Source organism: Lissotriton vulgaris, chromosome 8, assembly GCF_964263255.1.
Source record: "Lissotriton vulgaris chromosome 8, aLisVul1.2, whole genome shotgun sequence".
Taxonomy (NCBI): domain Eukaryota; kingdom Metazoa; phylum Chordata; class Amphibia; order Caudata; family Salamandridae; genus Lissotriton; species Lissotriton vulgaris.
In genome coordinates, this window is record NC_141696.1 from 465,388,118 (window position 1) to 465,405,810 (window position 17,693).

At 47.8% G+C, this 17,693-nt stretch overlaps 1 protein-coding gene across 5 annotated transcripts in view; it reads left to right on the forward strand.

Moving 5' to 3' along the window:
- Positions 1–17,693, forward strand: part of ASMTL (acetylserotonin O-methyltransferase like) — a 329,012-nt gene that overhangs the window by 35,094 nt on the left and 276,225 nt on the right. For 4 of the 5 annotated variants that reach the window (XM_086934246.1, XM_086934245.1, XM_086934244.1 and 1 more), the window contains exon 2: positions 1,858–1,994. The exons of the other annotated variant lie outside the window; for it this stretch is intronic. In XM_086934246.1, the coding sequence (XP_086790372.1) occupies positions 1,902–1,994 (93 nt within the window). In that variant the 5' untranslated portion in view covers positions 1,858–1,901. The remainder of the gene's footprint in view (positions 1–1,857; positions 1,995–17,693) is intronic. 5 annotated transcript variants of the gene reach the window in all.

Here is a 17,693-nt window from a genome sequence, read left to right on the forward strand (position 1 = left end):
AACCCCTCACCCTCACTCACCCTCACTCACCCTCACTCACCCTCACTCACCCTCACCCTCACTCACCCTCACTCACCCTCAACCCCTCACCCTCACTCACCCTCAACCCCTCACCCTCAACCCCTCACCCTCACTCACCCTCACCCTCACTCACCCTCAACCCCTCACCCTCACTCACCCTCAACCCCTCACCCTCACTCACCCTCAACCCCTCACCCCCTCACCATCAACCCCTCACTCACCCTCACTCTCACTCACCCTCACACACCCTCAACCCCTCACCCTCACCCTCAACCCCTCACCCTCACTCACCCTCAACCCCTCACCCTCCCTCACCCTCAACCCCTCACCCTCAACCCTTCACCCTCACTCACCCTCACCCTCACTCACCCTCAACCCCTCACCCTCACTCACCATCAACCCCTCACCCTCACTCACCCTCACTCACCCTCACTCACCCTCACTCGCCCTCACTCGCCCTCACTCGCCCTCACTCGCCCTCACTCACCCTCACTCGCCCTCACCCTCACTCACCCTCACTCACCCTCACCCACCCTCACCCTCACCCACCCTCAACCCCTCACCCTCACTCACCCTCAAACCCTCACCCTCACTCACCCTCAACCCCTCACCCTCACCCACCCTCACTCACACTCACCCACCCTCACCCTCACTCACCCTCACCCTCACTCACCCTCACCCACCCTCAACACCTCATCCTCACTCACCCTCACCCGCACTCACCCTCAACCCCTCACTCACACTCACTCACCCTCACCCTCACTCACCCTCAACCCCTCACCCTCAATCCCTCACCCTCACTCACCCTCACCCTCACTCACCCTCAACCCCTCACCCTCACTCACCCTCAACCCCTCACCCTCACCCACCCTCACCCTCACTCACCCTCAACCCCTCACCCTCACTCACCCTCACTCACCCTCACTCACCCTCACCCACCCTCACCCACCCTTACTCACCCTCACCCACCCTCACCCACCCTCACTCACCCTCAACCCCTCACCCACCCTCACTCACCCTCAACCCCTCACCCTCACTCACCCTCAACCCCTCACTCACCCTCACCCTCACTCACCCTCACCCTCACCCTCACTCACCCTCACTCAGCGCAACCACAGCATCTTAAACTAAATATATTTAATAAACTTTAAGCTATTGGCAATATAAAATAAAATCCATTTTATTTACGTATTAATTATTAATTTTTTTTTAAAGCCATTGATTTTTTTTATTTCAATACATATAAGTCACATATAAGTCCCGTTAATACAAAACATGTTGCTTTACAAATGCTAGAGGTGTCACATTTACAAAAATTATAACTATTGGCTTTGTAAAGAAGAAAGCTATTAATTTCGCTATTTAGAAAAAACAACACATAAATAAAAAACAAAAAAATAAATAACACCTATAGCTCAAACTTTACTACTGCGAGACCTATTGCATTTCCAATGCTTGTTTTTTATGTACCTCTCTCTCAGCGAGTGCTCCCTTTGTGTGTGATGAACTTCACTGCCGAAGGAGACTTAAAGATGCTATCCCCGAGAATGTGCAAATCTGCCCTCTAGAAGTATGTGCAAAATACCCCCATTGCTGTTTGCAGGGAATTGAATTTTGGAGATGGGCAATAGTAACATCTATTATTTTGGTAAATTTTAAACTTTGAGATGTCTGTGGTTTGGTACAAGTTAAAGCACTAGAATTAGAATCTGTTCCCTCTGTAATGTTCCAGTTGTCTGTAAAATAAAATTGTTTAAAAAGTAGGTAAAAGCAACACTGTTTTTGGCAAATCTTACTCACAAAAAGTACTTTGTCTTTTATCTGTATTGTTTATAGGATTTCCCAGTGAGTGGCAGCTGCTGACAGCTATTTCCATAGCCATGCTGCTTAATCCAGTCATCTCCAAGCTAGCAGGCAAACGGGTGGTGTTGGCCAGTGGATCTCCCCGGCGGCAAGACATCCTTACCAATGTGGTAAATAAAGATCACAACCTCACTCTATTGAGGTCTTAAAAAGAATATTTGGCTGGATTCAATCGAATGTATGCACACAAATGTATTTTAGTGCTACGGGAGAGCAAAAGACACTTCTCCTAAATGAGAGTTGAGTTATAAGTGAGCGAAGTCCAACCCATTGCACCCAAAACAGAACATTATAAGGCAAATTATGTGGCTTGTAAGTATATCACTGTAGGCTGTTTGGCTCAGGGAAAATACCCACAATACTCGATGAGCACAACAGGCCATTGCAGCTATTCATGTTGGAAAAAATCCTAGACTGGAAAAATGCTTTAAACAAATTTCTCGAAATGTGGACCCCATTTCTCTAATATGCTTATAAAAGAGCCTAATAAGTTAAGAGCTGCCATTGGCATCTGTGATTGGCAGGTGTAAGCCAGCTTAATGTATCATCCTACAGAGGTTGAGTAGCATTACCTTGCTTAATAACACCGGTTTGCAGTACTTGGAAATCACGGAAGGGCATTATGATAAGCAGTATGAAAAAAAATGATATTATGTAACAGTTAATATCCCACCACTCATGCCCCAAAGGTCTGAGAGTCCGGTGCCTTCATCCTGAGTGGTGAGTCCCCAAACGCCAGTGCTACTTCAGTAATACAACATCCTAGAGGCTGCAGATCTTAACTCTGATTGATGGAGGAGGACAGGTAACTGGAAGCTGGGACACCTGAGGAAAGGAAGAGCTTGTTAACAGGAGCCTGTTGTTCTTTGTTCCGAAAAATGTATGTATAAAAACAATTAGAGTTCAATATGTTTTCTTGAAAGCAAAGACTGGTAGAGGATAGACGGTAAGCAACAGTCAGGAATATACTAGTAACTATTGAAACCACTAATCACATTAAAAGACCCCAGCTAGTTTTGAATTGACCAATAATCTATATGAAGCTCAACAATGAAGATGCCCAAAAGCTATGGTAGGAAAAGCTGGGCTCGGAGAGATACAGATCTGCATGGATAACATGATTATTGCCTGAAATTCACGCCTGAAAACCCCAATCCTGTACCATAGAGAAGATACTACAATGATAGATTACGATCGACATCTAACCCATCTCCAAGGCAGAATGAAAAAAGATATAATTTTTCTTTAAAAGTCACTTTTAGTTGTATAGGAAAACCACTGATGCTTCAAAATACCCGGCTAGCAGCTTCTACTAGTCTGCCAGCCATTCTTTCTTCCTGTCTAGATTGTCGATTGACACGTTTGGAAACACAATCGATTTCACTGTAAATTGCCTCTCAACTTTTTTTTCACAAATGTCAACAGAGGCTAAGACAATAATCATGTTTCTTTCCAATTTGGTGTGGTCCTTTTACCCTTTCACATGATGAGAATATGACCTTCTAACCACCTAATGGCCGTCTCGTCTTGGGAGCACAATGAAGTCCGTTACTCTCATCTCCATTGCATAGACGAGTGAGTCCGCGTTAAGCATTACTAAGACTCCAATGAACCCTGAGCTGGCCTGCCTTCCTTCCATTGTCCGGCATCTCGCATCGTTCCTCCAGATTCAGCATACTGATGGCTGCACATTCCTGGAATTCTACCTTCTTTTCAAGGCGCCCTTGGTCCCTTCTCACTGGGCCTCAAGCCAACATATGACATTTGTCAAAATTGATAACACTTGCCCAGTTGGCAAAGCAAAGTGTGCAAATGCCTCCTTTTTGCTAGCTTTCTGCATGGATAGTATTTATAGTTTAAAAAGGCTTTTCTCCGCTGTAGGTCAGTCATAATATTCAAGGTCTACTTCCTCAATCTTCTGTCCTTTGCCCTTTGCCCTCTGTGGCTGCGTGTGGTTCTAAAAAGCATATTTCTTCTTTCTGTTACCTTCCATGATGCTCTGTTGAGTCACCATGGACCACAAAAATGACATTGTGTATGGCCCACATGCAAGGGCTTTCTATATTAAATTTCCACTGTCAGTGCACATCCATCCACATGATCCATAAACTGAGCAAGAGGTTCAGGACCAGATCAAGACCGAATCACGTGTCCATTATCAGAGGTGGGAACTTATCTTGTAACCTATATTCACAATCTTCTCTTGTCTGCTCTCCCACTCTTCTGATGGCACATGAATGTCCTTTCCGCTGTCCAGAGATAGCTGAACATTTATATAATTGTTAAATTGGAGGCTAAACCTCTTCTTTTGACTGGGAAATCTGAAACTTAAAGTCCCGATAAAAACAAACACTTAAGAGAGAATGAAAAACGCAGTTGGACGATGCATCCGATTAGCTTTTGGATTCATAATCTATGTATGTATGATAGTCGGCTTTGCTGTCAAGATCAGGCTATGAGACCGACAGCCGACCTGTGTTTATTACAAGAGTAGCACGTTGCTAGTGGTGCTTCAAACTGTGAATTCTCTAATGGCAAAAAGTAATACACATTGGAGGAGTGACAAACCGGGTAATGTGGAAAAAAAACAACAAACAACAAGATCTGGTCTGCACATTTTTAAAATGAACCAAAGCATTCATTAACTAATGACAGTTTCCTTCTAGCATCCAACATTGTTAATTCATATAATAAGCAGTTGGAGAGACCCAAACGTTAGTCTATCTGGAAGAAATTATTAAACATCTAAAAAAGAGATTAAAAAATCTGAGCTGTGTACTTCAGTTTTTCTCTTGCCTGCTTTATGCAATTCAGTCTAGTGAACCTAATAGCCACTAACATCTCTGTCTATTTGTGCTTGTGTACTTAACCTCCAGGTTGCTAGAAAAGACTTAATCATTTTAGTTTTCTCAGATCATTTAACTCCATTCCCTCACTCTTTCTGTCCAGATATAGTTATCAAATATCAGATGGAAACAAGTGAAACTTTCACTTTTTCTCTTGCTGTCAGTAAGTATCATCAGATGTTAAGGGGTGCGTGGCTTAGCAAGCCACGATGGCGGCTGTGTTTTGCTGAGACTCCGCGATCGGGCTCGCATCCTGCCCGTTTCCAGGAATCGCCGGGAGCCTCAGCCGACGGAAAAGTCACCAGCAGTGCGATAACACCTGAGTCACCTTCCAGGTGAACCGCGGCCGTCACTGCAGTGCGGCGCCAGCAGAGGAAATCTTCCCAGCCGGAGCGGTGAGCTGAGCTGCAAAATGGCGGCCGCGACTCCGGCCTTCAAAGGCTGACACCACTGAGCCCTTGCACCCGGACCGGAGGCCCGGAGGAACATACAATCGAGCCGAGACCGCGGAATTCCTGGCCGGGCGGCACGGCTGGCCCGCAGAAGCGTACCGGGCTCACCCCTACGGGCGCGCATCGGCGCGCAAGATGGCGGCCTCTGAATCGGAGCTTCACTCCACCGGCGCCCCGGTCCGACCGGGGATCAACCGACTGCAGATCTGACCGCCGGGAGCTGAGGGGCACAGGCGGACACTCCACCAACGCGGCGCCTGGACACTCTGGAGACAACAACACCTCCCGCGAGCGGTGAGTGTCTGCTTCCCCCCTCCCCCTCCCTGGGGGTCCCCAACACCAACACCCCAGCGGTCAACGGACCCCCTCTGAGGCCTCTCGGGGGACGCCCGCCACCCCACTCCCTGGACGGAGGGCCTGAACGAGCCTGAACGACCCTGATACCGCAAACGGCCCCAAGGATCCGGCTGCCTGACCCTGACATGGCGCCCAAGGAGCCCCGGATGCCGGGCTCGGCGCGGGCCTCCTCTTGACACGGCAGCATCCCTCTGAGACTACTGCGGTGGCACGCTGCAACAGGGGAAGACCCATTACCACCCCAGACTTACGGGCACCTACCGCTTGGACCCCCCCCTCCGGCCCCAACTCCTGGCATGTAGGCAGTCCTCTACCCCGAGGGGGGAAGAGTGAAAAACCAGCCATCTGCCTCGCTCAGGGCGACGAGGAGCCCTCTCTCCCAGAGTGCCTGGACAACAGCGGGGGGGCGCCCCCTACTGATAAGCGCCTAAGAATACCCGCGCAGCCCCCCCCTCACCACCACCGAGGCCACCAGACCCTCGGTGCGCGCCGGACCCGGGGCGCCCCACGACGGACCCAGAAGCACCTCGGCTCCAACGAGGACTGAATACCCGACCCCCACTGGGTCGGCACCTGACCCAACGACCCGCGGATCCAGGACTCCACGGCGACGCGGCGCCCTCTCCCTCGGACCAATGGGGAAACCGAGGGGCACGCAGGCGACTGCCGTCCCTGAAACGGCCATCGAAAACATGCCGCACACTAGGACCTGGACACAAGCGAACACGCCACATGTGGATCCCTCACTGTCGGCGAAACTGGACCAGGTGCTGGCAGCTATTGAACTGTCCCGGCTCTCAATGGAAGAACGGTTCGGTGTCTTGACGACGGACATCAGCCTGATTTGCGACGACCACCGTAAGCTGGCGGACAGGGTGAAGGAGGGAGAGCGGATTGTGGCCGCGCTTCAGCCTGAGGTGAAGACGCAGGAAGCAGGCATGAAGGAGGTCCTACGAAGAGTGGCGGCCCTCGAGGAGCGCATGGTCGACTTGGAGGGGCGATCGAGAAGATGCAACATCCGCGTCCTGGGGCTGCCGGAGGGGATTGAAAATTCGGACCCGCTAACCTATATGGAATCATGGACCAGATCATTTACCCCCGAGTCGGAGCGGTCAGCATTCTTCTCTATCGAGAGGGCCCACAGGGTCCCTGCCCGGAAGCCCAAACCAGGTCTCCCTCCACGCCCCATGCTGGCTAAGTTCCTGCACTTCCGAGACCGCGATGCGGTGCTCCGAGCGGCCCGGGTGGCGAGCCCCCTGCAAGTGGAGGACCAACAGGTCATGGTGTTCCCGGACTATGCCCGAGAAGTACAGCAGCAGCGCTCGACCTATCTAGAGGTTAAAAGGCGCCTTTGCGCGACTGATCTCCAATACTCCCTACTGTTCCCGGCCCGCCTCAAGGTGCTCCACAAAGGGGAAGGCCTTATTTTTCACCACGGCGGAGGAGGCACGGGATTGGGCGGAATTCCACTGTCCGCTGATTCCTAAGCCTAGTCCCCAGCGGAGGCACAACAGTGACTTGCAGCGATCCAGAAGACGAGGCACGAACCGCACCCGGACAGGCCCTTCCAAAAGTCAGGCATCCTCCCCCTCGGGCTCGCCCGACCTCACTCAAATCATGCAGGAGAGACGCGACGCCTTAAGAGCGGTGACGGAACTGCACACATCTCCCCTAGCATCGGACCTGGAAAGCCAACTGCACCTGTTCACCCCTGAGAAGGACCGGGACAGCGACGGTACAATGTCAGGATTTGGTCCGATCTCGTCACCCCTACTTGCTGTACATACAACAGACGCTACCCCGGCTGGCCAACCCGGCACCTCTTCATGATGACTCAAAAGACAATTGCTGTATCCTATTTTCTTGGTTGCTTAAAGCGCTGCACGATGTTTGTGTGCCAAAGCGGCATAACCAGTTGACTGTATGTGCATGCGCGCGATGGACATCTCTCCTGCAAAAAGCCCGATCCGCGAATAAGCCCGGCAGTAACACATGCTGCCACCCCCGCAGAATTCTGTTATATTTCTCCCCTAGTGGGACACACGTTTGGATATGCCACCACCCGTGATATATCCCTGGTATTGGGACTGTTCCCCACCCTTGGTTTTACCCGTTGTTGTCCCCGTTAGACTCTCCCCCGCACATATGGAAGCATGGCGCGCAGATGCATACACGAAACACATGACCTCGCTGTCCTCGGGATCTGCAGGGGAATCCCGCTCACGAGCGCGATATCTTATCAATGGCGACTCCAAAGTCAGACGTTAACGTCCTCACACTGAATGTACGGGGCCTCCACACACCTAGCAAACGCTACTCCGTTTACTCATACATCAAACGTATGTCTGCATGCGTTGCACTTTTACAAGAAACACATACCAACGCTACCGAACTAGGCCGACTACAGGCCAAATGGCGAGGGACCTTTTGCGCCACAACCTACTCAGCATTCGCACGTGGCGCCTTAGTGTGGGTTAGGCCAGGCACCCCTTTTCGAACACTCAGACAGGTGGTTGACAGGGAGGGCAGATACGCACTATTAGAGGGAATCTTAGACGGGCAAGGGGTCCTCCTGGGCAGCATTTACGCCCCTAACACTGAGCAAGATAAATTCTGGGATCACCTCACAGGAGTCCTGGCCCAATTCACTACAACTCCATGGATTTTGGGAGGTGATTACATTTGCATGCTGAACCCCGCTTTGGACAGATCACACCCCCCCCCGCATGCTCCCCAACCCCCCGACAAGCGGAACTCTTTAGAGCCTGGACCACACACTGGGCGCTCACTGACGCGTGGCGACACTTACACCCACTGGCCCGTGTCTACTCATTCCACTCGATTCCACACAACCTTCGGGTCCGTCTGGACAGGTTCTTATGCTCTGCACCTATCCTCCCAAAGGTAACATCCTCGGACTACCTGGGTCGGATCCTCTCGGTTCATGATGCTCACATTCTACGATTGATCTGGCGCCCCCCACACCCACCAGTCCCCACCTGGTGCCTCCCTAAGGACTGCTTATCAGACCAGGTCTTCAGGGACACGCACAAAACCGGCATACAGGAATACTTCCTACACAACGCGGATTCGGCATCATCGACGTTAGTGGAATGGGACGCATTCAAAGTGGTGGCACGGGGGGAATGCATTAAACAAATTGCAGGGGTTCGCCGCTCACTAGAACAGACACTCCTCACATCGGAACAGCGCCTGGCTACGCTTACGAAACGAACCGATGATTCGGAAGAGAACGTCGCGCTCACGGCCGAGGCGAAGTCGGTATACCAAGCTGCCTGCGCTGATCTGCGGAAATATAATTTTCGGGCCTATGCCTCCAGAGTTAACAAAGAACGGGACAAAACGGGGGCAATGCTTGCCTGGATGGCAAGGCAGGACACCGAGATCAAGCCAATTACGGATATTATCAATCCGGAAGGCGTACTAGTGCGATCCCAGGCCGAGATCCTCCTGGCGTTCCAACACCACTACCCACAGGTATACGAGGCCCCAACCCGCTACACTCCATCATGCGTGGACCGCTTCCTCGATTCACTGACACTGCCCACGATATCGGACGCTGACAAGCGCGCGCTTGACACTAAAATAACACCCTCGGATGTCACTCAAGCACTACGCGCCCTGTCCCGGAATAAAGCCCCGGGGCTCGACGGCTTCCCTATGGAGTACTACTCGACGATCTCTGCCCTGTTGGCTCCCCGATTGGCTCGGATGTTCGCGGCAGCCCTCCATCTGGGAGTGCTTCCCCAGTCACTGCGGGAATCGGTGATTGTGACCTTCCCCAAACCCCACAGGGACCCTCTCCCACTGGGATCGTATCGTCCTATCACGCTCCTGTCGGCGGACTGCAAGGTCCTTGGGAAGATTTTGGCTGACAGGTACACCCAGGTCATACGCCCACTGGTCCACCCTGACCAATGCAGGTTCGTGCCGGGTAGGAACACCTCACAGAACATCCGCCGCGTCTTCAATGTTCAGGTTCAGGTTCAGGACAGATTCCCACGCGCCGCTTGCCTGATCATGGATTTGGAAAAGGCGTTTGACACTCTCACCTGGCCGTACCTATTTGCGATCCTGAGTCGTCTCAACGTTGGTCCGACACTCATGGCATACACTCGCCTCCTATACACCGACCTAACAACGCGGGTGCGGATTGGGAAACACATCTCCCCTGCATTTGAGGTTCGCCGAGGCACGAGACAGGGGTGCCCCCTATCACCTCTTTTATTTGCCCTGGCCGTCGAACCGCTGGCGGTCAGACTGCGCCAGGAGGGAATACATTGGGGCATCCCGCTCGCGGACGATACGCATTGCGTCTCTCTGTACGCAGACGACCTCCTTATATATGTCCGAGACATAGAGGCGGATCTAACTCCCATAGGAGTGGCGCTGACAGAGTTCGCGGACGCCTCGGGACTCCAGGTGAACTGGGACAAGTCCACAATCTACCCCTTCCACCCGCGCTTACCTCCCCGTGACGTCGGGCTGGGAACCCATAAACTCTTGTGGTCCGCGGAAGCTCCCCGGTACCTTGGTGTCCGCCTGTACCACTCTCCGGCAGACATCTTCGACGGCAATCACCGGAAGGTGCTCGCTAACCTACGCCCGACTGTAGCCTTCTGGAACAAGCTCCCGCTGGCCCCGATAGGGCGGATAGCTCTGGCCAAAATGGTGATGCTCCCCCGACTTCTCTACCACTTCACGAACCTGCCGGTGGTGCCGCCCAGATCTTTCTTTCGGGACCTCAACTCTCTCCTAGGTACCCTTATTTGGGGCGCAAACCGACACAGAGTGGCCTTGAAAACCCTCCAACTCCCCACAACACAAGGCGGACTCGGAGCTCCTTCCTTCTAGTCCTACTTCCTGGCGGCGCAGCTTCAATGGCTATCGTATTGGACAGCGGACCGTTACACCCAGGAGACTTTTACCCCGACCGGCAGAGTTCCGACCCCGGAGCTCATCCGTCTCCTTCTCCCGGGCACCAAACCCAGACGAACATACCCCCTCCAAGTCACGATAGAGCGTCAATGTATGATGCGGATCCACCGGATGGCCCGAAGTAGGACCCCATACTCCCCGTTACTACCGCTGGCAGGCTGCCCCAGACAGGACTCCTATTTCTCGGCGCCAATGTTGGCTGAGTGGACACATTGCGCCATCACGGATATGGAATCGCTCTTCGAGGAAGGACAGCTGAAACCAATCACTCAGCTGGTCGCAGAATATGACCTTCCCCCAGGTCAATTCCTCAGACATCGACAGCTACTCGAGGGATTCCGCCCCTACCACAATCTCGGGGCAGGTGAACCAGACACGCATCCAGTAATACACACTATCCTACACATGGGAGTGGGACGCCACTTGGTCACCTGGTTGTATAAATCAATCCAGGAACTCTCGCACGCCCCCCTGACGGCCCTACGGGCCACATGGGAGGAGGACATCGGTCGCGCACTACACGACTCAGAGTGGACCAAGGCGCTCGAGGCCCCGAAACGCGTCTCTAGGAATGCTCGATTCAAAAACATCCAATACTATATACTACAGAGGGCATACCTCACACCGGCGTGCCTACAACGGTTTTACCCATCCACACAATTCCTATGCCCCAGGTGTCGATCCCCCGATGCAGATTTCCGTCACATGTTTTGGGACTGCTGACCTCCACTCCCTATGGAAAACGGTGCACGACACACTGGCAGATCTCACAGGCCTCACAACACTAGCCTCCTGGGAATCCAGTGCACTAGGCATCTTTCATATCCCTAAACAGGAACCTGTACACAGGCGGTTCATGTCCTTGGCGCTACTGCTGGCAAACAGATGCATAGCTATGCATTGGCGATCCTCGGAAGGTCCCCCATAGCAGCTTGGACGGGAGCGGTATGTAAGTGGGCGGCGGCGGAGGAGGATGCCCTCATGGAGGAAGAAGCCAGGGGTGCGCGTAAATATCCCATCTCCATGGAATGGGCCATGCTCCTACACAGCTTCCGGCAGTCCCTGCGCACAGAAGACCCACCTACGCCCCCCCTCTCTCTCGAGTGAGCACATAGTTCCTGGTCAAGACCCTGACCCCACACTGACCATCCCACTATGCACTAACATGGAATGCCCCCACTCTCTGACTGCGCCACCCTGATATGGGTGCACTCTGAGGGAACCCCTTGCCTCCCGACATCCGACACCTGCTTTTCTTCTACCGTGCTCCTGCAAACGCCAATATGCTCCCCTCCACAGTTATGTCCCCCCAGTTACTGGTAATACAGTTATAAGAACTGTACAGACCCCGATCCTATGCCACCAAGGCGGGCATTCATGTACCCACTAGTATCCTCCTTTCTCCCTTACGGAGCACGATTATAGGATCCCAGCCTGAGAACATATCTGACTGATCTGTACTGTTTCATGGAAGAAATATCAAATTCCACAAGTTTGTACACAGAAAATTTGCGCGCACGGCTGACCGTGGCTGAATGTTGAAGCCACGCCGGCAGTTGATCCGCTATGTACCCAGGTGTTATGATGCAACAATAAAAACAAATTAAAAAAAAAAAGTATCAGATGTTAAGGTGTAGGTATATCTTTTCTATAAAAATATAGTATTTTTAGGAACTAAACGTGTCATCAATCTGATAACACGCTTATGAGTAGACATTGACAATGTGATTTTAAATTGCTACAAACACCTCCTCTTATACTGTCCTCATGGAAGAAAATTCATTTCAGTGTGCATGCGTACGAGCCTTGCATGTTAGAGTAACACATGTGTGTCTGTCATTTAAAGCTTTTACCATGGCTTTAAACATGTGTTCTGGTGATTTTCAAAAGTAAAGCTAAAACTGCATTGTTACTTAAACAGCCAATAATTCATAAATGTTTTATAAGCTGCAGTAAAGAAAATTAATAAAATATTCTTGTCTTTGTGAATTGATATTATATAACGTAGCTAGAAAGACCTACATTGCCCTCAGGTGTTCTAAATTTAAAGATCTAACAAAAACCTTTTACCGACAAACAACATCAGATTTTAAGGATCCCTGCAATTGGAGACAAAATGTACATTTTTAGAACCCTGCTTAATCCCTTCATTGATATGACATTGTCAATTGCACTGGTATTTAAATATTATTGCTTTCCTTAATCCTGGAGCAAAAATGACTGTAATCACATCATGATTGAGTTTGAAATAAGGCAATTTTTTATTTTATTTTGAATGTCATTATGATATCGTACAAAAACAATGTTTTATATATGAATTTATAAGATCATTAAAATTAAAAATTTCGAAAGTTGCTATCTTAATGCGCTCTCCAAAATTGGATGTAAACATTTTATCAGCACTTTCATGTCACCATTTTTATAAACAGGTGCCAAATTCATTTTCCTCTTTCACAGATTTTCAAACTGCTTGTACTTGTAAATAATAAACAAAATAGTAGTTGAATCTAGAAAGGAATGCGCTTCCAGAAATTGTGCATAATTGTGAATTTTTTATTGGAATAGTTTGTGTAGATCGCCTACAATTTAATCATCTAGCAATTTGATAAAATATAAACTATGTTGAATATAAACTTTAAAAATGTTGTGGAAAGTATCTATTACAATAACATTATACCTCCAATGAATATCCAGGAAAGCAATTCCTAATATTAAAGGGACACAATATTAGTATGCCTCCATGCTCCAATTAGCAGGATCCCAACTGAGTGAGTGTTAATATTTTCCTTTTTATTACATTTACACGATTCTTTAATTGTTTTTAAAAATGACAAATCACCTGTTTGTTTCATTTATAGTTTCTTTCACTTAACTTAAATGCCTACAGGCTTTAAAAAGTTACAAACCATATCACTTCAAGTTTGAATTATGTAGTGATAAATTAGGAATATTTCATACCCATTTATAATTATGTGTATTTGTCCCTTAGATAATTATTTTCATTAACAACATTTTATGTTTTACAATTCAGTTTCCTACAGCAGTCCATGTGTAAAGCACGCCATAAGTTCTCAACCTCTAATCGTGGGGAAAATTCTGTGAAAATGCACATAGCTGCACCTAACTCAAAAGAATGTATTTTGGAAACATAAAGTTGGAAGCCATCTGTGCTTAAATGTACTCACTATTTCCTCTCACTGTATAATGTGTTTGGATTGAAAGGTACAGGAATTTTGATAATCACAGGCTTTATTTCTTAGAAGCAATTTTAAATGTTGCCAAATGTGTTGGTACCTCGTATACGAATTAGGGACTCTTACAATATATATTTGTTCCACCTACTGTTAAGGAGCCAGCCTTGTACAGACCTATTTGGAGCAGGAATTCTATTGAACTGATTACAAAGGTATGCAATTAATAAATATAATTTTGCAGTTTTCACGCCAATTCTCATATGGTTTCAATTGTGGCTGGATTTCTTTAGGTGAAGCATTGTCATATGATCTGATTCCATCTGTTTTATCATGTTGTAGTTAGCAAAATAGAGAAAAATGATGAAGCTGAAGTGTATAAATTATGCACATCAACAGAGAAATGCCCTTGGCTACATAGCCCTGTATGCGTAAAGTCAGCGATCGTCGTTCATACTAGCAATAACTAGTGTTAACCCTTGCAGGACTGTCCATTATGGGTGCGCTAATTTCAGGCATATATGTGAGAACTTGCTACTATTCCTAAATAACAGTATACTTTAATCCATGTCAAATCAGTTGTATCAATTTGCAAACAGAGGTCAGGGTTATGTTTGTCAAAAATCATAATTTAACATTTCTAGATAGTCTGCATTAACTGAGATATATACTTCTGTCATAGATTGCCTAATCAATGTAGGTTCTTTCAAATAGTTAAAAAATGGAGTCAACTTTACAACTACATTTGTGGTAAACGTTTTATTGGAGTTGGTAGTCAAGCTAATAGGACAAGGTGACGTAGGGGCCACAAACTCCCTGGTGGTCTTAAAAAAATCCTTTCTCTGGATCAGCTTATCAAGTTCATCTGTCTGGTCTTGTGACAGTTTACCTACTTTGGTGTAAGTGTCACCGCTGTGTTCCTAACCTCGTTCATCTTGTGTTGTGCCATTTAATAAAACCTTTGAAATGGAGGCACTTTCTCCTTAGCATTAGTTACCTTGACTCATCCTCCTCAATTCTCTCCTTTATCCAGGACCTGACTATTTCTCTCCAGAACTTACTAGCTGCATCCACCCTCCCCTGTTTAACCCTCTCACATTACCTTGGTTTCGCTCCAAGAGGATGAGTTCCAATTTGTCCTAATAGTGCTCAAACCTGATCCCTCACCACCATCCTGCTTCTCCATATCATTTTGTGATTGTGTCCTCTTGTTACGCTTTTTTAGAGAAACCAATTTAGCTTACAAGCTTTCTTGTGCCAGTGCTCTCATTTTATTAAGGCATACAGAAGTTGATATACGTTCTCCATCTATTGGTGCTTTCAGCACATCTTGGTGTATCCTATTTCTGTAATTTCTTCCAGATAATGCCCTTTTAAATGTCTTCTCTATTATTGCATCGTTAGTTAATCTTTCATTCCATCTCCACACCTGTGAGAGACAACATTGCTTAGCGAGTTTCAGGGGCATGAGAACCGGGCTATGAACTGAGAGGGTGATGTTTCCTGTTCCTCTCTTTGCCACTTTGTCTCTTTGGGCTTTGTTGTAGAAGAGGAAGTGTAGCTCAGCCTAGGTCTTATGTATCATAGAGTAATAATAGTTCTTTATATCTCCTTTCTGTAAAGGTATCCATATGTCTATTAGGCCCATTTGTTCCAGCCATTCCTTTGTTGCATTTGTCATCATATCTGTTCAGCCTGTCCTGCTCTGAGTGCGATCTCCTTTGATAATGGGGTCCTCATTTAAAATAGGCATTTTCTATATGTTTATGATCTTCCAGAATGCTTCTTTTCCTGTGTTGGGCACAAAATAGAGGCTATTGCCAACCTCTTTGCTCAATACTGAACCACTTGAGCTATATTGTCTGCCCCAGCACCAAGCATCTCATTAGGCAAACTTCTGGATAACAGGATTGCCACTACCCCAGTTTGGTGGGCAAAATAGTGCTGAACATTAACTGGTCGAGTTACCCTGAACCCTTTCCAAGTAATAGCATTATTGCAGAGAATGGATGACCCGAGTTTCCTTGAGCAGTGGAAGTATTATATTCTCAGGTTAGTCAAAAGAGCATTTAGGCTTTTTACCTTCAAAGTTACAGTTTTAACAATGACTTTGAGTGCCTCATGGTTACCCAGCCTCGTCCAGTAACAGTCATTTATTTCATAACATTTCATAGCACAAAGTCACTCAAGTTATATACGCTCTTTACAGTTAAACACAGGGTTTTACAAACCACTTTATTAGCATAGACTATACTATGAAACCAAAGTACAACAAGGTTTAAAACAAGTTGATGAGTTTGGGAGGACAAAAGGCGAGGGAGAGGAGTAAAAAAACAAGAAGGAAGATAAGAAATCTTGCAGGGGGAGAAAAAGACTGGCTGATGGGAAATGGTGAGATAAAACAAGTTGATGAGTTTGGGAGGACAAAAGGCGAGGGAGAGGAGTAAAAAAACAAGAAGGAAGATAAGAAATCTTGCAGGGGGAGAAAAAGACTGGCTGATGGGAAATGGTGAGAAATGGGGTGAATGGAGAGGAGGAAAGAGAAGAAATTACAACTTAGAGGGCATGGACAGGGTTAGAGGGTAGTTACATTGACCAGCAGGTCAGGCAGAGAGGAGTCTCTGGTCTCTTGTTCCATTTCTTCCATTGAATGATTCCATTGTCTGACACTTGTCAATCCATCAAACTTAGAAACTTCCTGTCATGATTTCACTGCATATTGCTACTCTCTCCATGTGAACAACAGTGTAAAATAGATGATCCCATCGGTACAGGATCGTATTCTCTCCTCAGGAATTCAGTCACCTGGCAAACATTTTTGTTTAGGAAGCATGACAGTTGAAAAAGCTGCACATGATCTCTTTCGTCTCTAGTCACATATTTCCCATCATTGGCTCTTTGATATGAAAAAGTGACAACTTTTCCGAATGTCTGGAGGAACCGAGCAGAAAGGGCCCATTGGGGTCACCCTGTGTGTGTGAAATCTATTTGGCTGGATGGCAAATCAGGTCAGTCACATATAATGAGAAGGTGTGATCTAATGACTAGAACTGCCAACTTTGATACCTGGTACCAAGGTTTGAATCCTGGCCTTGGCACTTAATTTACCATTGTGCAATACCGGGCAAATCGACCAATCTCACTGTGTGAAATGCATTGTATGGTGTTACCTCCTCTTGTACCCAATCTTGAATCGTCTCTAAACCTCCCCATTTAAAATGCAGTGCTCTGCTAATCTCCAGCTTGGTTTGCACTATATAAATACTATCAATGCTTACACAGTCTAAAGCATGCTGGCCACGTAGCCACCTTGAAATCTTTTCTCTCAGCATCTTCAGGCATTCCCTTATACAAATATGTTTGCGTCTTGCCTGTTTTTTTCTCTTGTAGCTTAAAATTCTGCTCTTCCAACAACACAAGTCTTGTCAAAATCTGTTTTTATTCCTTTCTGTCATCTAATGTGTTTTCTCCTGCAGAACCTCCTTCATGTCTGTGCCTATGGAGTCAAACACCCCAATAATTTCCCCAAATAAGCTGCCCCAGTACTCTTTACTGAGGGGGATCATCTTACTTCTCAGATAGAATTGGGGATTCCACTTGCAATGATATACCTAGGCTATGCAGAGGGGTGCATGGGGCCATGCACATTGGTTTGAGAGTACAAAGATGCGTTTGCCTGTACACATCAACTTCGACCTGCAGGTGAATTAAGGCAACCAGGGTCACAAAGTGGACTTCCTTGCTTCCAGGTTAATGACTCTTCTCCACCAAATGTCACTCTGGCGTATATTTTTTCTTTCTCCACAATGCTGTTCACTGTTGTTGGGTCCCAAGGTTTTCTACAGAATATTGCTCTAATACTCTTTGCTACACTCGGGGGGCCTTGCAGTGCCAACCCACTCATCTTGGCTATCTCGTTTGTGGCGACAGTTGCAATTCCTTTATACTTCTCTTCAGTAATGCTAAGTAATGCTAAGTGCAATGTGGGCAATATACTGCTGTCT